General features: G+C 36.1%; 1 protein-coding gene, 1 long non-coding RNA gene and 1 pseudogene across 2 annotated transcripts; all 3 read left to right on the plus strand.

The window, feature by feature from the left end:
• The first annotated feature begins 1,878 nt into the window (after positions 1–1,878).
• LOC115983581 lies at positions 1,879–6,931 on the plus strand. Its single transcript, XR_004090099.1, has 3 exons — positions 1,879–2,794; positions 5,970–6,143; positions 6,317–6,931. It is a non-coding gene; the product is annotated as an uncharacterized LOC115983581 (long non-coding RNA).
• A 3,652-nt stretch (positions 6,932–10,583) lies between these two features.
• Positions 10,584–16,044, plus strand: LOC115985124 (serine/threonine-protein phosphatase 7 long form homolog). Its single transcript, XM_031108093.1, has 6 exons — positions 10,584–10,835; positions 13,265–13,376; positions 13,500–14,266; positions 14,367–14,457; positions 14,629–15,027; positions 15,283–16,044. The coding sequence occupies exons 2-6, from the start codon at positions 13,266–13,268 to the stop codon at positions 16,042–16,044; spliced, it is 2,130 nt and encodes a 709-aa protein (XP_030963953.1). The 5' UTR covers positions 10,584–10,835; position 13,265.
• Positions 15,876–20,880, plus strand: LOC115984061 (annotated as a pseudogene).
• The last annotated feature ends 394 nt before the right edge of the window (positions 20,881–21,274 follow it).

A 21,274-nucleotide genomic window follows, 5' to 3' on the forward strand; every position in this document is an offset into this window, starting at 1 on the left:
TTGGATGAATTAGTGAAGAAAAAGAGAGACGCTAACAAAATTAGAAGACAGTAGCTACCTGTGAAGGTGGCATAAAACAAGGATATGGAGAATCCACCGTTGAATCTTGAGGGGACTTGCAGAGTTGGAGAGATGTAGGCAGAGAGCAGAGAAAGGAGATGCTTTGGAAATTTGGGAGGGTTTTGATTGTGGGTATTGGTTGTGGCGGTATAGGTGTTTGATTCGTGGGTTTGGGTTGCCGGTGTTAGTGGGTTTTGGTTGTGTTTTCTGGGTTTGAGTTGCTGTGTTTTTTGGGTTTGGGTCTGGGTTTGCTGTGTTTTTCTTAGTTTAGTGCTAGTGTATCAGAGATGGAGAAATGAATTGTTCTGGGTTTGGGTCTTGCTTGCTCTGTTTCAGAGATGAGAGAACGAAGAGGAAGAGAGGGACAACAGTTTTCTGACATTCCATACCATTCTCCACTGCTCTGATTTGGTCAGGTTTGAAAATATTTAAGAGGTTTGAAAAAAACTTTGTTTTTATCAACTGGATGCGTTTTTTCTTATTATCTCGATAGTTGAACAAAATCTTTTGTACTAACATTTCAGATCAGATGCTTTTAATTCTACTTAAATGTACAGAACTTAATTTGTGAGGAAATTCAAGGCTATGTTTGTTCTTTTAGCACAGATCACATTATCATGCTTTGATGGTTTTTTTTTTTTTTTTTTTAATTTCTGGGTTTGTGTTCTTGAATTTGAGTTTGTGTTCTTGGTGTTCTTGTTCAAGACACACTTAGATCTTAGTTCATATGATTTTTAGTTTTTAATTCTGTTTTTAATTTTTTTTATTTAGTTAAAATTAATAAATTAATTTTTTTAATTTAAATGCTGACGTGATATTTTTTATTATTATTTTAATGACCACGTCAGGCCAACAGTGCATGCCGTTTGCCACATCAGCAATATCCGTTTATGATGTAACGGTAGGGACTAAAATGGAACCGTTTTTCAGGAGAGGGACTAAAAGCGGTAAAAAAAAAACTTAGGGACTAAAACGGGAATCGACTGAAAATGTAGGGACCAAAATGTGTTTTTCGCCAAATTGTTATTGTTGATGACTGACTTGAATGTATATTCTTATGTTTATGATTGATGGATAAACATATCAGATAGAAGAGAAAGAGTGATAGAACTAGTCACAAGGGGTTCTTTACCATTTTATGCTACCATTCAAAGGAAAAATTTTATTCCCATGGTCAAATATAACTAAACCTGATGTAGATTGCCATGCCTTTCTTCCATGTAGAATTTGAATTTCTATATATAATAAAGTTAAGGGAATCTTGATGTTCAATGTTTAGGGCTAATACCTTGCTGGCCTGATTGGTACTCTGTATCATACGTGTTCCCCTGCAGAAGAGGCTAAATGGGATAGAACAGTATTGCCCTTTCTCCACATAGCTTAGCAGTACCCTGTGGCAGAGGTTGGAAAAGTTAAAATGGCAACTACTTGTGGGATGGTGGTTGGGTATGATGTTTTTAGCCTAGGGGTAGAGATGCTGATTGAAGGCTTCAAAGTGGGCATATGAATTTTGGGTGTATGTTGCGGTCCCAAAGTTGTTTTCTACACTGCCTATATGAAACTATGATATAATTGGTGATAATTGCAAAGCAGAATATCCCACACTAACAGGTTTTACATGGTCCAAACTTTACTCACGTTATTTAAAAATGTTGGGCTGAAGTCTTACTCAAGCAAGATTACATCTAGTGTAACTTGAGCTCAAAGGTTCTTGCCAATAAAAAATTTATTATCTGTTTGAAAAACTATTCAAGTAGAAGAATTTTGTCCCCTATTAAGGTAGTCTTACAACATTTTTACAACAAATCTTAAGTATATTAAGATTTGCAATAAGCTATGGCCCCAGAAGCCTTTTCTTCTGCAGAACCTGCCTTGAGAGTGGAGCTCACTTCTTCATATTATTCATATTTGATTGGTTGAAGTTGAGGAATTATTTAAGCACATGTTTTTATTTGCTTGTTTCTTTCTTTGTTAATTAGGAATATTTGAATTAATGATAATGTCAACGTCACAACTTTGTCATTGTTGAGATAACAACTGTACCTACTGATAAAACATCTTTATCCCTTAAGTTTTTGTGCTTAAAAATGATTCTTTAAAGCTTTAAATTAAATTCTCAAAGTAGTTTCGAATCATGCGGTTGCCATTGGAAAACAAGACAATTAGTAACTGATATGGAAGAAAGCCTTGCTTCTCCATAGTTAAAGCTCAGATGGAAAAGCAAAACTCAGAGATATGGCTCTCATATGTGGGCTGCCTTGTGGAAACTACAAAATGATTGTCATCCAATGATTAGGGAGTTAGCAAATAGGAATCTCTTCACTGATGCTTCTTGCCCTTCATGTGCTATAGAAAAGGAATGCTTGGATTACCTATTTATTACCTATAACTTAACTTGTTTGATGTTGTTCAGATCACCACTCACCATTAGAAGGTACTTGAGTCAAAGTCAAGTCATAATTGTGTTGCTACTTGGCTGGAAAGTGTAATGCCAGTGCAATCACTTCATTGTATTCTTTCAACAATCTTTGGGCTATTTGGATACATTGAAATAAAATAGCACATGAAAGAATAAGTGTTAATGCTAGATTTTGAAGTCCTAAGTCGTAGTGCTTACCTTTATACTATTTGTAGGGATGCAACAAACTTATGGGAAGTGGACACTCCTGTTAAACCACCTAATGTACCTTTCAACAGTTTCCTTGGCAGTATAGCACATGATCAAATGTTGAAGGTATGGATTCCTCTCTCTTGTAGTGATATGTGTATATGATGGTGTAAAACCTGTAGAGAATTTGGTAAATATAATTATTGTTGGATGGTTCATACAGTTATATGTGTATTAATTTTCAATAAAGAAAAAAATGTTTTATGTTTATGTCATTGTGTCAAACTAAACTTTCTAGCATTTAATTGTAAGCTTCAATCTTTGAACTTTAATAAATGTATAGATAGTGGGTTCAATTCACATATTACGTATATATTGCGTAAATGATCCTTGGGTGTCTTCTTTAAAAGTTATTTAATAGGAATGCTTTCAAACCAATTCATTCAAAAATATGTTTAAAACCATTTTTCTGGTTTTGAGAAAAGAAGATTGTCTTGAATAATCATGTTCTTATTTTTATGTAGGGGGGCAAGGGTGGGGCTGTAGTTTAAATGCTTTGTACACCCTAGTATTCTTTTAGCAGTACCTTGTGGCAGAGGGTAAAAAGATTGAAATGGCAGCTACTTATGGGATGGTGGCTGGGTATGATGGTTTTAGCCTAGGCATAAAAGCATTGGTATGATGTAGAGTCGTAAATTTTTATTCATGATTTTTAACATCCCTTAATGCTTGTGGAATGGGTATCAAATACTAGAGGAGAGGAAGTTTGATTTTGAATACTGTTACGAGCAGATTAGCTTGTGCATCTCATTGCAAATTAGTAATATTGTTATGTTGTAGTGCTTGCCACCTTCTATTTAGTCATGTTTCATAAGGTCTTTTTAATTAATCTTTCATAAATTGGAAGGTCTTATTTTTTCTATTTTTTTTAAAGGGCCTCAAATAAAGTTGCAGTTTGTACTGTTAAACAACTTTGTAAACAATGAGATGCACCTATGTCTTGGAGTGGTTTTCACTTGTGACTGTATAATCACTGTATACCTATGACATTTCAACATTTTTTTTTTTTTTTTTTTTTTTTTTTTTTTTTTTTTTTTTTTTTTTTTTTTTTTTAAGATTTAATCACTCCATCAAGAATATGATTACTTCTAATGTTCATTAAAATAGTGAATGGTTTTTAAGTAAAATTGAAAATTTGTAGTTTCCGAATAGCAGTTTCTGTATCTGTTTTTAATAATCGCTGTAGTGTTAAGAACTTTTTATTTATTTTGGTGGGATACTCTCTTGATATCATCCCTCTTATCCAAATTACATCATCCACAACAGCCAGCCTTTTGGAACCAAAAGTTTCTCTTCTCTACCAACATTTTCTTAATTGCACCAAAAAGGAAAAAATTTCATTAGATTACTAGATTTTGTACATCATTTTATTCATAATTCCAAAGATATGTTAATTTGGAGATCTGATAAGGAATGAGTACTGCACCATAAAATCCAGTTGTCACTTATTCTTTTGAAAGCTCTCTCTCTCCCTCATGAATTGAAGCTCATCTCCCTCATCAAATGTTTTGCTTCTTGGCACTACTAATGAAAAAAATCCTAATTTTCCGTGTATTCTGTTCAAAGCCTTGGTAATCAGTCTTCTCCGTGGAGAAAGCAAATTTTCTTTGATTCACAATCCTTTCTTTGAAAGTTGCGATGGAACACTAGCTATCTCCTCTTTGATTGTGCAATCACTTCTAGTTTTGGGGCCACCTCAAGAATTGATCTTCATCTTCAACATTATTTTTTTATTATTTATTGATTCCATCAAAACTAGAAGTTTTGAACTCACATCCAATAAATTATCCATTTATAGTTTTTGGTAAATGTTGTTCTAACTAAAAAGTTTTGACTTTGAAGATATTTGAGGCCCCCAACCATAATTATAACGAGTATTTATATAGTAGGAACACTTTGGCCTATTCACTTGACTACCCACTCCAAGTCTCAGTCTAGAGTCCTACTAATGAGAGTACAGTAAGGACTCCAAATAATAAAATATACCATGCACAGAGCATCTATAGTTTCCGTGTTAAGGCATGGAAAACCACATCAAAGTGAAAAGAGAAAACTGGTAAAGGATTCTAATTTGCCCAAACAAGCTCTATAGCAACTGAAGAAGACACAACGACATTGGGAGACAATTATACAATAGGAAGCAACATTTTAATAGCAAAGAAAATGTCCAAAGAGTTGAATAATTAAAAGGAAGCCAATAGGGTATTAGTTTAGTTATGGGAATAATTTCCTCAATGTTACAAAGCAGAATCCAATGAGCTATAGTGTGGGTTTAGGAATTACACTTTCTAACTACATGTAAAGCTTGCCAACAATAGCATGAAGTTGATGCCAAGCTAGTATCCACTATTAGTGGTTCTATGGACTAGTTAGATCTGCATAGAGAACTTTGGATTCATTGAATTTCATTTGGTTCATTTCCCTCCATCAAAACCTTTCTAAAACAAAGCTTTGAGTGCTGCTCTTGCTTCTGCTATAAGAGGACCATCCATCCATCCTTATTAGCTTGATACAATACAAATAATGTCATTCTTATGATCATGGCCATCTGTCGCAACACATGTTTGGTTGTTTGTTAATGCTGCATCAAAATTAACTTTGACAAAAGGGGGAGGAAGAGGTGTTCATGTTCTGGTACCTTTGTACCTCAGTAGTGGATTCCCAGGCTTGCAAATGAGTTTTTGTAGTTTGAGATGTGCTCCCTGCATTGGATCAGTTGTAGTCCTACGTACCATCTGTCTACTCCTTTGCATCCAGATTACATCACAACATATGGTAGCACACATTGATAAATTTCTTACCTCTTCTAGTGGGACCTCCATGGAGCTTTTTGAATTGAACACTATTCGGATCCATTCCTCCAAAGATGACAGGTTGAGCTCTTCACTTCTAAAAGGTCGTTGGGGATGACCACAAATTCCGAGTCACTAGGCATTTTAAGAATAGGTGCTCTATGGACTCTTGGGCTGCATTACACATCTGCAGTTTAGGTCTTCTATTGAAAATATCAGGCTTAGCATCACTTTTGTTATGGGAACCAACATTAAGTTTATAGTTCTTACCCCATTTCTATCTTTGTCTGTCAGTGTGCTCCATTCCATTTTTCCATCATTGTTCTATTGATGCACTCCATACGTCATGACAAAATTATCATTGTTTCTGTTGATGTACAACATACGTCATGATGAAATCAATAAAAAATAGCCATATAATAATTTATTTTCTTTCTTTTTCCAAGCAGCCAAACGTTGAGACTTGGCACACGGTGGTGATTGTGGAAGTGGCAACGCTGCAACTGCAAGGTTGAGACTTGAGAGAGAGCAAAGCATGTCAATGGAGGAGGGAGATTGAGATTTTGAAATATTCAGATAAGATGGGTTTGATGAGTTAACTCACTGTTTATTGTCTAACAACAGTTGAGTTTCTTAGAGTCAAGTGCTTTAAATTTTAATTGACGTGCCACTTTTTACACCCTTGATTTATTTTAGATGCATCATAAAACTTGTGTTATCACCTCCACCATCTCCCAATCCTGATATTCAGCAATCCTTCATAACCTTAACGATGATCTTTTTTATGGGGTCTCAGGAACGATGCTCTACACAATGGGGGCCAACCTTGCATTAAGAAGTCCAGCAAGAGAATCTAGGAAAGAGCACAAGAGTTCTCCCTTCTCTCACTGCCGACCTTCAAAATCCCAAACAGCTTCATAACCCGTGCTGGACTCCGCCTCCCCATGGTTGGATCAAGGTGAACTCTGATGCTGCCATAGCTACATCCTCCACTGCAATTGCCGCTGTTGCAAGAAACTCCACTGGCATGGTTGTTATGGTGAACTCTCATGTGGTTGTTCAAAATGCTTCCCTTGAAGGATGTTCCCAGGTTATCTTTGAAAGTGACTCCAAGGAATGCATAGATCCTCTGTCTTCTAATTTTCCTTCTGATTGGACTATTAGCAATGTTATTAGCAATATCAGTACTTTAGTTGAATCTTTCAATAGGTTTTCCTTTTCTTGGGTTAGACGATCAGGAAATTCTGCTGCCCATGTTGCAGCTAAATTATCCTTGAAATCTAGCATGTCTTTAAGTTTTAATAATGACAAACTGCCATCAGCTCTTTCTAAGTCTGTATGTTTAGCAGATAGTCATCTTGTACCCCTTTATTTTTGAGTAATGAAATTGAAGATTATCAACAACAAAAAATGAGTAAGCGGAAGGCTCTTTGTTCAAAGTGAGAGAAAATTTTATGAGATATTACCAAATTATACAAAAATTGCATTGTTTATTCTTATATTTCAAGAATAAAGTAGATATCATCTTTATTCCATTATATATTGTCCTTTAAAATTGTTATTGTTGATTACTGAGATGAATGTATATTCTTATGTTTATGATTGATGGATAAACTTATCTGATAGAAGGGAGAGTGATAGAACCAGTCACAAGGGATCATTTACAGTTTTATGTAATTCTCCACATGGCTTAGCAGTACCTTGTGGCAGAGGGTGGAAAAGTTGAAATGGCTGCTACTTGTGGGATGGTGGCTGGGTATGATGTTTTTAGCCTAGGGGTAGAGATGCTGATTGAGGGCTTCCAAGTGGGCGTATGAATTTTGGGTGTGCATAAGGTCTCTACAACATGAACTTGCAGCCACTTTATTCATAAATTAATATCAAGAACACTTAGCCATGGAATTCAATTGAATCAAGTAACAAGAAATATTCACAGCCAAATAAAAATCAGTGCATGAAATCACAACCTACATAAAATTGAAGGTAGAATCGGTTTAGGTAGAACAGGATAGTCTTGCACCAAAGTTTCTCTCTCTTTTTATTTTTAGCTCTCTCATATTTTGGCCGATTACACACTATGTTTTTGCCCGAAACATGGAAGCCGATCGAGACACAATTTGTGGCTGGTTATATGAAAAAGGAGGATGAGGCATGTTAAGGAGGAGGTGTCATATGGTGGCAATGTTTGTTGTACAAGAAGTAGGTGGTGCCAAGAAATAAGGCTGGTGGTGTGAAAGGGAAAAGCATGAGGCGTCATGGGCTGGAAACTTAAATCTTTATTTGAAATATGGTACTTATGTTTCTTCTTAATTGCACTAAGTCCCCTACCTTTCAAGATATTCTGCAACATCACCCTTATCACTCTTGTTTACCTTCCACATCAATTTTGTAAATGTCTTCTTTCATTTTTAATCATCATTTACTTAAGATATTACATGATGACCTTTATTGAAATAATGCACACATTGGTTCATTATATCACAATTATTATTGCACATATTGGTTTTCAATTGCCCTTACATCTTAGCGTTATTTGAGACACTGCCAACAATTATGTTTTGTTGTGGCATTTTCTATTTAATGGGTTGGTTGGTGTATAATATATTGAGATCTTCTTTTCAAATTCCAAATAAAATGTTCAATGCCACTTGTTTGAGGAGAAATGTTAGTGTATAATATATTTTCCATACATATTCACCTTTGAATAATCTAAAATCAAGGATCATCATTGTATCTATGGTTTTAGCCTTAATAAAGGATATTTGCCTCTCTAATTAGTCTACTATATGGCCTACATACCCTATGCTACATATTCAACCTCCTCTCTTGTATTAGCTTGAACAAAAAACACACCTAAACAATTTCATCTACAACCACACCTAAACTCATACCCAATTTCATAACTTGCTTGGATGTCATTTTGTGATTAGATTTCAGCATTTACACGTGGGACCCACACATGAACTCAATGGAAAAAAAAAAAAAAAAAATTGGATGCACCAATAGTAAGGTGACACTTAACTATGTTCTGAATTTGGGCATGGAGTTAGGACTTAGATGCATTCATAGACTTCCCCACAAAGTACACATTTATTCCCATATCACAGTTTTTCTTCATTGAAGGTTTGGATTCCTCTCTCTCTCTCTCTCTCTCTCTCTCTCTCTCTCTCTCTCTCTCTCTCTCTTCATGATATGTCTATATGACCTAAATTATATGTTTTTTTATTCTATTTATTTATTTATTTTTAATGGGACCTAAATTATACATTGAGTGGGCATGAGCATGGTTAATGGACCCAACACCTCTCAAATCTAGTGCCATTCTAGACTCAAATCCATCTAAGACCCAATTTTCTTTTATGTATGTAGAATTTGTGAAGAGGCTACTGAGGTGAGACATTGTGCAATGGAGAAAATGACACTAGGATAAGTGATGGTGTTACTTCAAATGTGGATTCAAAAGATGCAGCATTGTTTGGATTAATTTTATCTAGGGCACTAAATATAAGGATTTAAGAAAAGCACAATGTTCAAAACAATTATGTAAAAATATAGACAATCCATAGTTTTCTGAACACAAATTAACCAAATCTTGGGAAATGAAACGAATTAGGCACATACCGGTGGCAATTTGATATTCTTTGGATGGAGTTACTATTCTTGAGGATTATTTAATTAGAAAATCTTTTGGATAAAAAATATATATATATATTTTTAGAGAGTTTCAATTTATAGCATCCGTTCTTGATGAGCACTCTTTGTCATCAAACCAAGACACCAATCAGTTTTTGGTACAAGCTGAGATTGAACCTTAAATCTCTTGTTCAACTATTAGAGACTTTACCAGTTAAGTTAACTGAAATCCACAAAAAAAAAAAAAAGGTATGATTTGAATGTGAAGATTAGCTCATAAAACAAAGAAAAAAAAATCATATGTATATGAGCCTAGTCTTCCATTTCATTGCAATTTAGTGAATTTATATACATGGAGAACATTCAAGATTGTACCATAACACATGATATGCACACCAACTTGTGAGCTTACCATCCACCCATTTCGTCATCCATTTTACATTTTAATTTATATGTTTTAATATTAAAATTTAACATTAAGTGGGAATTCAATCAAGAGCCTTATGGCTCAATAACACTATCTAGTTCCCTTGAAAGGAGAACTGAAGTTCAAAATTTTCTTCTCCCCTTATTTTAAGGTTTTTTTTTTTTTTTTAAGAAATATTTTTTTAATATAAAAAAGTTTTTGAATTTAGAATTATCAAAATTTACCAAATTTAGGCATTTCGGCTCTCACATCCATTCTCTCCAAAGAAGTTATAAATCTTCAAAGAGAGATCAATGAAAGAGTAACATTATCACAAATGAGTAATGAGTTTAGAATAAGAAAAACCCACATTAACTATTTTGAGCCCTATAATAAAATTCTTCATGGAGATGCACACAAAACGTATTTAATGTCAAACTTCCTAATTGTATAAAACACCTAACCTTTTTTTTTTTTTTTTTTTTTTTGAGAAAGTATAAAACACCAAACTGATTAGGTAATATTTGCCAAGCAGATTAATCAATTAAAAGAAAAAAAACACCACAACTGTTGAGTCAAGACATAAAACCTACAAAGTTGCACAATGATGTCATTAAAATAAAATCAAATGAACCAACCCATCAATCAGCTTATCAACTAACCACACCAATAAGCCCAATTGCCCAAGAGCCCAACCAACCCAACCCAACAGATTAGTTAAAAGTGTCTTTACTTCGATTTTCGTTGCTAAATAACTGTAATATGCTAAGTATTTTGTTAGTTGTCCTGTTGCGAAAGTATTTGTAATAATAGCATCTCGAGTTTCTTAAACTCGAGATTCAATTTAAAAATCGACGTTTTAAGACTCGTTTTTGTTGTTTTTCATCTGCTGACATGGCGCAAGTGTCCAGTTGGATAGCGAGTTTATAAAACTCGATTTCAAAAATCGAGTTTTATAAACTCGCTTTCGCTTTAACGTTTTTCTCCCTTCCCACTTAAAAGAATCTACAGAGACCCGGTTCAAAATCTCTCCATCTCAGACACCGCTCTCTCAAACTCTCTCAAGCTCTGTCAAACTCTCTCAAGCTCTCTCAAACTCTTCCCCTCACTGTAAAAATTTCAGAAACAACTCACTCTCAGACACTCCGCTCTCAAACTCGCCGTGCCGAAGGTGCTGCTGCGATTGACACTCAGCCACCGAAACTCAGTTCTGCTTCCATTGACAGTCAGGCACTCAAAGTCAGTACTGCTCCCATTGAACCACCGTGCGCCTAAGGTACTCTCTCTTTCTCCAACTTCAATCTTAGGTTTTGGAATTTCATGATGTTTCCTATTTCGTTTTTCAATTTCGGATCTTTCTGGGTTTTGGTGGTTCATGTCATTTCGGTGAATGCATGTATGTTATTCTGTTTGGTTGTTTGGGAAATTAAATTTTTTGAACTGATTGAGCATTTGATTGGGTTTCATTAGTGTAAAAAGTGTTAATATCTTGATTACATTGATATTTAATCTAGTTTGTTGGGGTTTCATTTGATTTGTTCGTGGGTTTTGTTTGATTTGTTTGTGGGTTTTGTTTGATTTGTTTGTGTATCTTGATTCATGGTATTTTCACTGATTTGTTTTGGGTTTGTTTTAATTTTCTGATTGTATTTTCGTTTGTGGGTTTGTAAAGCAAATTATGGGTTTGATGAAATGCTTCTATGAACGGTGTATGAGTTGTGAAGTAATAAGTGAGAATATTCATTTCACAAAAATGAGAACTTACACCAGAACATCTGTATTTGAGCGTGGACAGGGTTTTGGGGTTGTGCCCCATTTGGTTCAGCCATGGGAATAAGGAATGAGTCATTGTTTGGTTTCCATAGATTGATATCTGTCAATCTTTATCATTCTAAACAGAAAGAGACCAAAGAAAACAAAGAAATAATTGATAAAACTCAATTTCTAATAGTTCAATGGGTTAAGTGTAATGAAGATAATAGTTTACTGTGGGAAAGTGTAATTTGCTCTTGTTTTTATAGGCTTATTGATGTTAATTCAAGAGGTAAAGTAGCTTCCTCATTCCTTTCTTCATATTGTTAGGAATAAACCAATTTTGTTGAGACTCATGATTGATTTCGATGTTGAGAGCTTGAATTTGTCCATCATCATTGTGAAAATTAACTTTAGCTATAATCCTCTTATAGTTAATTTAAACTAGATGATGTCCTGTGCGATACACGGACTATTTTACAATTTCTCTTGAACGTGTTACATGACAAAACCATAGGCTACCATAACCGAATGAATTATATATATATCCCCTAACCAATCTATATATCTATATATATATAATAGCAGAAGCTGAGAGAAAATAAGTTCCTAGAATTAAGGAGGTAATGACAAATAAGAAAAATGACCATTTAAAATGCTGCCACGTTTACAATTTTTTCTTTAAAATACCGTACGTTGCGTCGGGAAGACTCACCTATACACCTATTCAACCCGAAACAATCATAATAAAAGCCACTAATTGGCCCGCATGTTACACCTGTTCAGCCCAAAGCAAACGTAACAAAAGCCATCCATTTCTCTTTCCTTTCTCAATTCCTGTAATAGTATTTGAAGAAATCCTTGAACCAAATTTCCCCTACCCCCGTCCAAAAATTTCTGCCTTTGCAAAATTGTTAAGATGGACATGCAATTTATATTGGAGTTACACGCGCCAAATGTGTGACACATGCAAATGAAGGAGATGTTTTATTAGTTAGTTAGTGTCAAGAACTTACAAATCTTTATTCTAATTTTAATTAGAATGTAATAATGCTGGATTTTTAATGGATTGTAGCATTTGGGTAGTAATGAGCTTGAGGGAGGGCATCCATATTATTATATAAACAGTTCATAGAGAACACATATATGGCTCATTGATCTTACTTTCCTAACATTTTTTTTCCTCATAGATAGAGCTTAAATTTTTATAAGCAAAACTAATTAAGTTTTGTGTTATTTCAATATTGCATAGCATGGGGTAAGTTTGTCTAATTCCCATTATTAGTCCAAAATTTTATGGAGACTTTGTGGCTGAATGAGTTTCAAGATTCTAATTTTAATAGGCTGGGTGTTGTTTTTATGTGTTTTAATTCAAGTTGTGACCAAACGATAATTGGAAAAAAATTTCTCGTAATTTTAATGGTTTGGTTGCGGGAAAAATGAGCAATGCATTTATGCTTCAATGTAGCACAGGCGTCATAATCTGCAAATCATAAACCTAGGTGAATTCTATTCCATATTCCCTTTGGTGGAAGAATTGACTGGATCAGTAAAATACTAATGTTTTGGCATGCCTTATGAACTCCCTTTTTCTTTTACGTGAATATTGATATTGGGACTGGTATAGTAAGCAATTCTAATTGAATATTTAACTGCAATTATTAGAATTGGAAAATGTGTGTGTACGTGTATGTGTTGATCATCCTTATGTTGGGTGGTACATAATTCAATTTCTTTTAATTGTAAAAGTTTACGAAATTATTCCAACTCCAAAAAATTCATTACGTTTTTTTCTAACTTAACAATTCTAATTTCTTTGATTGCGTCAACATCATCGATTCGCATGTTTTTTGGTATGATTGCGAACTTATCTTTTTTGAAGAAAATTCTATTTTACAGTAGCACTCCTTTGCCCCTACACTATTAATGATCTCACAGTTGCACTGTTTGCAGTATGGAGCCTCAGATTGATGAGGAGTTAGAGGTCTTGGACCCCGGTCCGCGTCAGAGGTCATTGTTGACACGACAGCCATATCATCGATCAGAGGCCATTTGGAATGGCGAGGTGAAATTTCTAGTTGTAACAACTGCTTTAATATTTACGTTGTCTTCGACTGTTAGTTAGCTAGTTCTTTCAATGTTGTATTTCTAGTTCTAACGATCGCTATTATTTTGATCGATTTTGTAGGACTCGGGCCCACTTACGTGCCGTGGTCGCACTAAGGAGATGGCAAACGTTCAGATGGAAGATAATCGAGTCATTGATATTATCAAATTGCTAAGGCTAGAAGGATTATTTAGAGCCCCTTCAAGAGAGATAGATAATTGCTTAATATCGGCCCTAGTTGAGCGATGGCGGCCGGAGACTCATACTTTCCATCTTCCACATGGTGAGATGACAATCACCTTACAAGATGTGGAGGTAATTTTCGGACTTCCTATAGACGGTGACGTCTTGGTTGGGCCGACTGCTGTGGTGAATGATGGGGGTTGGAGGCAATTGTGTACGGAGTTGCTGGGTTTTAGTCCGCCGAATGACAATAAAACATTGGTGGGGCAAAGAATTCTCATCAGCCGACTTGTTGAGGCCGTTGCAGCGCCATTGCCTCATGACGCAACGGAGATGCAGATACACCGGTATGCCCGGTGCTATATGTTAGCGCTAATAGGGGACAAACTTTTCATGGACAAGTCAGGAGATAGGGTGCATTTGATGTTCCTAGAGTTCCTGCGTAACCTTCGTGATCCGCCACAGTATAGTTGGGGTAGTGGTTGCCTGGCGTGGTTATATAGGGAGTTGTGTCGGGCAAGCGAGAAAGGGGCATCGCAGATTGGTGGGGCGTGCACGTTGGTCCAGTATTGGGCATGGGCAAGGTTGCCATTCTTGTGCCCGAGAATAGAGCCCCCACCTGGATGTGATTATGGCCCATGGCCATATGCTCCACTTGCATCTAAGTAAGTCTTTTCCTGATACCAAGTGTGTTCTGCAATGTACTCTTATTAGTAACTAAATTGTATTATTGTTCTTATGTTATTTGCTTGCTTGTAATTGTAGGTGGGTGCGGGTGCCAAGCCCGAAGAGTAGGCCATTCGGCATGGCCTTGGTCCACTATCGCGAGCTATTAGTTAGAATGCAGCCAGAGCAGGTAATAAAATTAAAAAAAATTGTTTGGTTATGATCATCTCCATTAATAATATGATTGCTTCATCCTTTAACATATCTTTTGTTATAATTTTAGTTTTACCCTTTATCTATGTATTTTCCCTTGTTTCACATTTGAAGATGCTATGATAATTGTTTTTTTTTTCTATCGTAGATCGTGTGGCAGCCATACGAGGCACACTTCGGCCACCTTCCTGAGTTCTGTGTTGCAGCCAGGGATACGTGGACAGCAAGGGTGCCGCTTGTGTGCTTTTGTATAGTAGAGAGACACCACCCAGACCGTGTCCTGCGACAGTTTGGCTTGGCGCAAGAGCCGCCTGACCATGTTTTCTACGATGATAGGCTGCATAAAATCGACTTACGTGGGAAGGTGGAAAAGAATTGGAGGGACGAGCATCGACCATATATCATTTCCTGGGAAATGAGACGACAACAACTTTGTCATGCACCTCCTCAGATTGGTGAGATGCCCCGCAATCATGCCTATTACGTCTGGTATCGTCCGGTGACTCGAAAGTATGTCGACCGCAACAGCGCTAAATTAGATATTATGGTAATGTGTTCTACTTACATTTGATTGCCTACTTCGTTTTACTTGAGTACATGTATGAACATAGAATTAATTTCTATGAATTTCTCGGCAAATCTAGTTTGATTTGACTGTCATGTAATGAAATAGTTTTTGATACATATAATATTCTAATAGAACTGTTAGTTTTGAGTAGATTCATAACTATTATATTATTCAATCATTAATTGATACATAAATGTGTCAAGTCTAATTGTACTGGTTCTTTCTCCGTTTCAGATTCAAAGCCATTTAGCGCTGTTGGTGATGCTTCCTGAAGGCAGCCAAGCTCACAACTATGTCCGGCGTGTCCTAAATAATGTGGCTGGCCTTGATGGTGATCCTGCAGTAAATGAGCATGCAAACAATGGGGATGAGACTGAACTAGCAGCTGCTGCAACCCCAAGCACAAGTGCAGCACCCGTAAGTACACCGACCCGTGGTCATCGTGCTACTACAAGCCCAAGCACAAGTGCAGCTAGGGGTCGTCTTCGGCCTGCTACAGCAACCCCAAGCACAAGTGCAGTCAGGGGCCGTGGTCGGCATGCAACAACCCCTCGGGTTGTAACTACTCTTGAGATGCCTCCACCCATCCCGCAGGCATATCCTCATCCTGAGGTCCCTTCACCCATCCCATATGCATCTCCTCAGCCCGAGGTCCCTTCACCCAGCCCACCTTCGCAGCCCAATTTTGATGTCAGTATTGACCAAAATGTCACCCCTCCTATACTCCCCGAGACACCCTCATACCCACACACCGGCTCTAGTGCACCCACTCCTACCCTCTACATAGAGCAGGATTACCCACCTACCGCATCCTCATCCGACCCTATAGGACCTCCGGTTGGGATTGACACTGTAGAGCCACATACTGATGTACCGGACGAGCATCCCCCTCATGAGCCCTCACCCCCACGAGGTAGACCGCAACGCAGTAGAAGAGCACCGACTTGTGGGACAGGTGGACACAAAATAGGACACCGAGGCCCTGCTATGGTATGATAACTTTAATTTGAATGTAATAATATATTTTCTACTTCACTTTATTCTTACCATTATATTGAATATTGATTGCATGCATCTAATGGAATTTGCAGCACGATGATGACCCTAAGGTTGATGCCCCGCAACCTCCTCCCCCACCGAAACATTACACGAGGGCTAAAAAACACAAAATTGGTGAACCTTGAGTAAGTGCTACAGTCATGGAATTGGACCATAATATTGACTTCTCTATATGCATTACTGCGTTCTGAAACCTTAGCTCACATCTAGTGACTCTCTTCCTCTTTTCCTTAGCTCTCTTTCCAACCTTTGGTCATTAATGTTTTTTGTTTTTCTTCGCTGCTTCTCTTTTTTGTACTTGTGTTATGCTGGTGCTATTTGGCATGTAGTAGTTTTTTGAATATATTTTTTCTTACCTATCAAAAAAAAATAATGTTGACTTATAGAGGTTTCAAAATGATATGAAATCGAATGTTGCTGGATGCATGTAACATTAGGAGTTGTACTTGTTGGAAGGGATCCAACTTAGCTTTCTTGGAAAATACTGGGAAGATAGAAATAAACTAGCTGCTTCCCACAGTTGGGTGGCTGACTCCAAGATGTGGTATGATGTTATTAGGGAAGCTTTACTTTTGGTTTTGAGGGAAAGCTTTTACTCTGTGTCTCCGCGTTTAACTAATTGTTCTGAAGGGGTGAAATTGCTATTTGGGGTTTGAGCGAACTGCTGGACATTAGAACTTGTTATAGCTGAGATTGGGATCCTGCAAACATGGTTACCACTGTGCTATTCAGCATCCCATTAGTAAATTGGGTTTGGTAAGGTCAGGCGGTTAGCATTAAAGGCTTCTAGTTGTACGTCATATCTTCTGATTTGTGTACCCAAAAAAAAAAATAAAACAAAAAATCCATACATATTCATGTATTTAGTTTGGTAAGCTCAGGCGGTTAGCATCAAATCTAATTGTTTTTCATTCTTTTTTGCTTCTAATCAATCTGATTGGTTTAGTTTAGTCGCATTGTGCTGCACTAGTTTGGATTTTTATTTCAATGCTTGGACAATGTAATTAGTTTTTGGAAATTAGGGTTTTTAGGTGAACTGGTTGAGTTATCAGATCCATTTTTTGGGGGGTTGGAGGTTGATTATATTTTTCTTCAACCAATTTGATTAGTTTAATGGCATTGTGCTGCAAAAATTTATTTTTAATACATAATAAATTTAAGTGGTTGCTAATTTTGGAAATTAGGGTTGGTTTATAGGGGAATTGGTTGAATTTATAAGTTCCAATTTTTGGTGTTTGGATTGTGCTGTTTTTGAATGCGTGGCAGTTTTGTTAGTAAAGAATAATTTCATTGTAGATGGTGGTGGTGGTTGTTGAAGAGGTTCGTGAGGAATGAGGGTTGTGGTTTTGTAGTTTCGGATGTTGACTTGGCTGTAGTGGATTTTTCCCAAGGGGTTTTGGTTCTAGTTTCGCTTATCAAGGAAGAAATTGAGATTGAGTTTTGGTTGTAGTTTGGCTGTAGTGGATTGCCTTGTTTCTAATATCATTTCATTTTGACAATTTCTGAATTCAACTCTTTATTTCTTTCACTGGATGATAGTAAATTAGGTTCCATTTGATTAGAATTTATGATACTCTCTTGTTATTATGCTCGTCACAACCAGCTGTTTCATTTGTTGATCAAATGAGTTTTATGTTTTATCTTCTTCAGAATTGAGCATTCTGCTGTTAACCTGGCAGAATCTATTCAGCATGGTGGATTACCAGCACCTGGCTCTGTTGCACCGTCAATATTAGAGGTTTGCATCAGTGTGATGATCCATACCATGTTGCTTATCAATGTTGCCAATTTGCTTATTCCTTACCTTCAATGTTACAGACTGGGAAAGCTTTTACAGCAAAGGGAATGCAAGTGGTTGAACTTGTAGGCAAGGAGACTATTGATCTACTAATTACTGAAACTGGTATTGAAGTTGAGAAGAATTCAAAAGAAACTGAACAACAAACTGATGAGGATCAGTTGTACGAGGAAGTGACATTTGATCGATGCTTCTACATATATGGAGGTCCAGAATCGTTGGAGGTCATTTTCTTAACTTTGGAGTTGAATTTTGATAGTTAAAACAATAGTATCATTGACATTGTTAAAGTTTAATACTGGCAGGAGCTGGAGGCATTGTCCAACCATCATGGCCTGTTATGTAACCGAAGAAAAGCAAAATTATCATCGGAACAGAGACCTGCATGTGACTACTGCTTAAACAGGTCCAGCAAATTTTTAGTTTGACTACTGAAATGGATTGAAATGGTGTAGAGACAGACAAAGGGAAGAAAGTAGACACTGGGGCTGAGGGAAGTGATGATGAGATGAAGAAATTACACGACTCAAGTGTGAGCAAGGCTGCTGACATGGCTGTGGGGTAAATTTCTTGTAAAGTTATCATCTTCTCAACAGTTAATGGATGTTGCATGTGATTCTGCACTGGTTTGTTAGTTGTCTTGCTTCAGCTTGCACTTATATACGACTTTTGATTTAGTTCCCATTATCTAATTTCCAAATCTTGTATAGCTGATATGACTGCATGTTGTAATCACTGTTGCTTTATAAAATCCTCTAAGTCTCTTTTTCTGATTACTTATCAAAAAAAAAAAAAACCTGTAAGTCTCTTGTTTATCCTGACTTCTTTTCCCCTCAAGTTCTACATTTTGTGCAAACACAAAGCCAAGATCAAATTATACCAGCTGTAAATCTGTGGATATTTTTATACCAGTAACTGACTTTTTGTGTGATACATTTTGCACTAAGCCCATTTTTAGAATATGTCATTACTCTGTGCCAATTTCCCTTCTCAACTATTAGGTAATTGGAATTGGGAGCTGTCTTGTCCATATTGTACTCAAACTTGAAGTTTCTTTAAAGAAATTTATCTTTCCATTCAGTTTGTTTCAACATCACATTCATTTGACATTTGGCATGGATCAACACATACGGGAAACATATAGTTAAATGGTGGAATTGGGGACAGTTGAATGCTTTAGAAATTAGATAGTGCAACATTGTTAGTTTTAGACTAGATTTGTAGTGCCAAGAGCCCCCATTCTAACTATCAAATTTATCAAAAAAGAAGAAGCTATTTTTAGTGTAGTGGTTATTCAATCCTCTGTCATACATAAGGGATTTTAGGGTGTGTAGTTTTCTGTCCTGTAGTATTGGTGATACCAGCTGGGTTACTGTTAATGAAATTCTCCATGACCTTGGTAAACACCGTTTTCACTATGCTGCAATTATTGCTTTCAATATTCCAGGTTCAGTAATGCATTAGTAGGAGTAGCTGTTAATGATATGATCCAAAGGACTGCTGACAGAATAGACTCGCTTCACTCAGAGGGAGTTCATGTATGTAGATATTAGGGACTTTATTGGAAACATGTGACCCAAATCTCTTATTTTGAATATGGTTGCTTACTTTTTATTGTTGGTAGTTAAAAATGAAATTTTTATTTATATATAAATTTTTTGCAGAGACTCTCAGAAATGTGCTGTTTTGCTGTTTCTCAACTGTTGATGCTTGGTAAATCCATTCTTTCTAATGCTAGCAAAGTTCAAGATGAAGTTGCTGATGAGGATATTGCCACAATTGACTGGCCTGAGGATTCTGTTGAAAAAGCTAAGATAATCAGAACAAAGGCACAGTCAATGACAGGATATGTGGACGCTGTTTCCAACAGCTTTATTACAGGTTGGTTGTCTAGCACTTCCTCTCTTTAGTTGAACTTTTTATTTTTTTTTTATTTTTATTTTTATCAACAGTGCTTGCAAATTAAATATAGTCTTTTTTTCCCTGATACAATTTTGTGTTAGTTGGGAAAACTCATCTCTGATCACGTCTAGTCATATCTTGTTACGCTCCCTATAAAGGAAGTGGCACACTTTATTTATTCAGAAGTTCACTGTCCGAGATAATGAAGTGATTGCAAATAGCCTTTGAATACTTCATACACTCGACTGTCTTATTTTTCATAAAAAATAGAGGATAATTTATTCTAAGCCAATTGATTTATTACTAAGTGAAAGGTTTTTCTGATTTCAATACTTAAAAAATTAGAAGACCATGAGATGGTTCTGGTCTATTTAACATAATAAAATTTGAATATCAAATATGAGAAGACCATGAATTTCATTCTGGTTTGTTTTAGCATATAGATTTGATGGGATGGAAAAGGATCCCCTTCCATTTAAATCCCCCCAACTTTCTCTAAATTTAATCCAGATGTAAGACATTTTACATTTAAAGATTGCAGAGGTCATAAAGAACCCATGTGAACTACACAAAATCAAATAAATGCTTCATTTGTCACATCTGGATCTTATCCTAATTGCAGGATCTTTACCTCATTGGGTAATTGCAGGACAATTTTCCATGTACTTTTTTTATCAATCGATTTGTATTTCAATACTTGAAATGAGGTGTATTTTGTATTGGGTTGAAGAGGGTTCAAGCTGAAGTTAAAAGTGCATACCAAACAATTTCGGTTGAGCAAAAATTCAAAGCAGTTATGATTTGGGAAGGAAAAAACATTTGTTAAGTTTTCTTACCTTACGTGTTTTGGACTTGTAATAGCCTTATAATGCAATTTTGTTGAATGTGCTAATACGTTTCTGTTACTTATGCTCTTCAGCAGTTGACATTTTAAGGTCGGTAACTTTTCTTCGCTAATGGTTTTATCTTGCACAGAAGAAGAGAATGGAGAAACCCATTCTGGACGAATTGTACCACATATTTACCAGTCCTGCAGTCCAATTCATCGACTATGGCATGATGGGTGATGGTTCCAAGTCTGAAAACGAAAAAGAATTAAAGACAAGTTCTTTAGGGCATTTCGCGAAGAATTTGGTGAGGAAGAGCCTGGGCGAAGGTGTAATGTTCCCTCCAAATCAACTACTTCCTCTTTTTCTTGTAGGTTAAAGCTTAGTCATTGCTTTTCTTATTCTTTTTTATCGCAATATTACTATCACTTTTTTTATTACAATATTAGAAGACAACAACTGTGGAATTTGGATGAGTATGATCTTGTATACAACAAATACAAATTGTGCAATTTGGATAAGTATCACGTATCAATTACTTATATTGCAGTGACCTCTATTTCGAAGCATACAATATATAGGCAAAGGAGAGTGATTGACCATTATATACATATTACTAATAGATTTGTAAAAAAAAATT

This window comes from Quercus lobata, chromosome 4 (genome assembly GCF_001633185.2).
Source record: "Quercus lobata isolate SW786 chromosome 4, ValleyOak3.0 Primary Assembly, whole genome shotgun sequence".
NCBI classification, from domain to species: domain Eukaryota; kingdom Viridiplantae; phylum Streptophyta; class Magnoliopsida; order Fagales; family Fagaceae; genus Quercus; species Quercus lobata.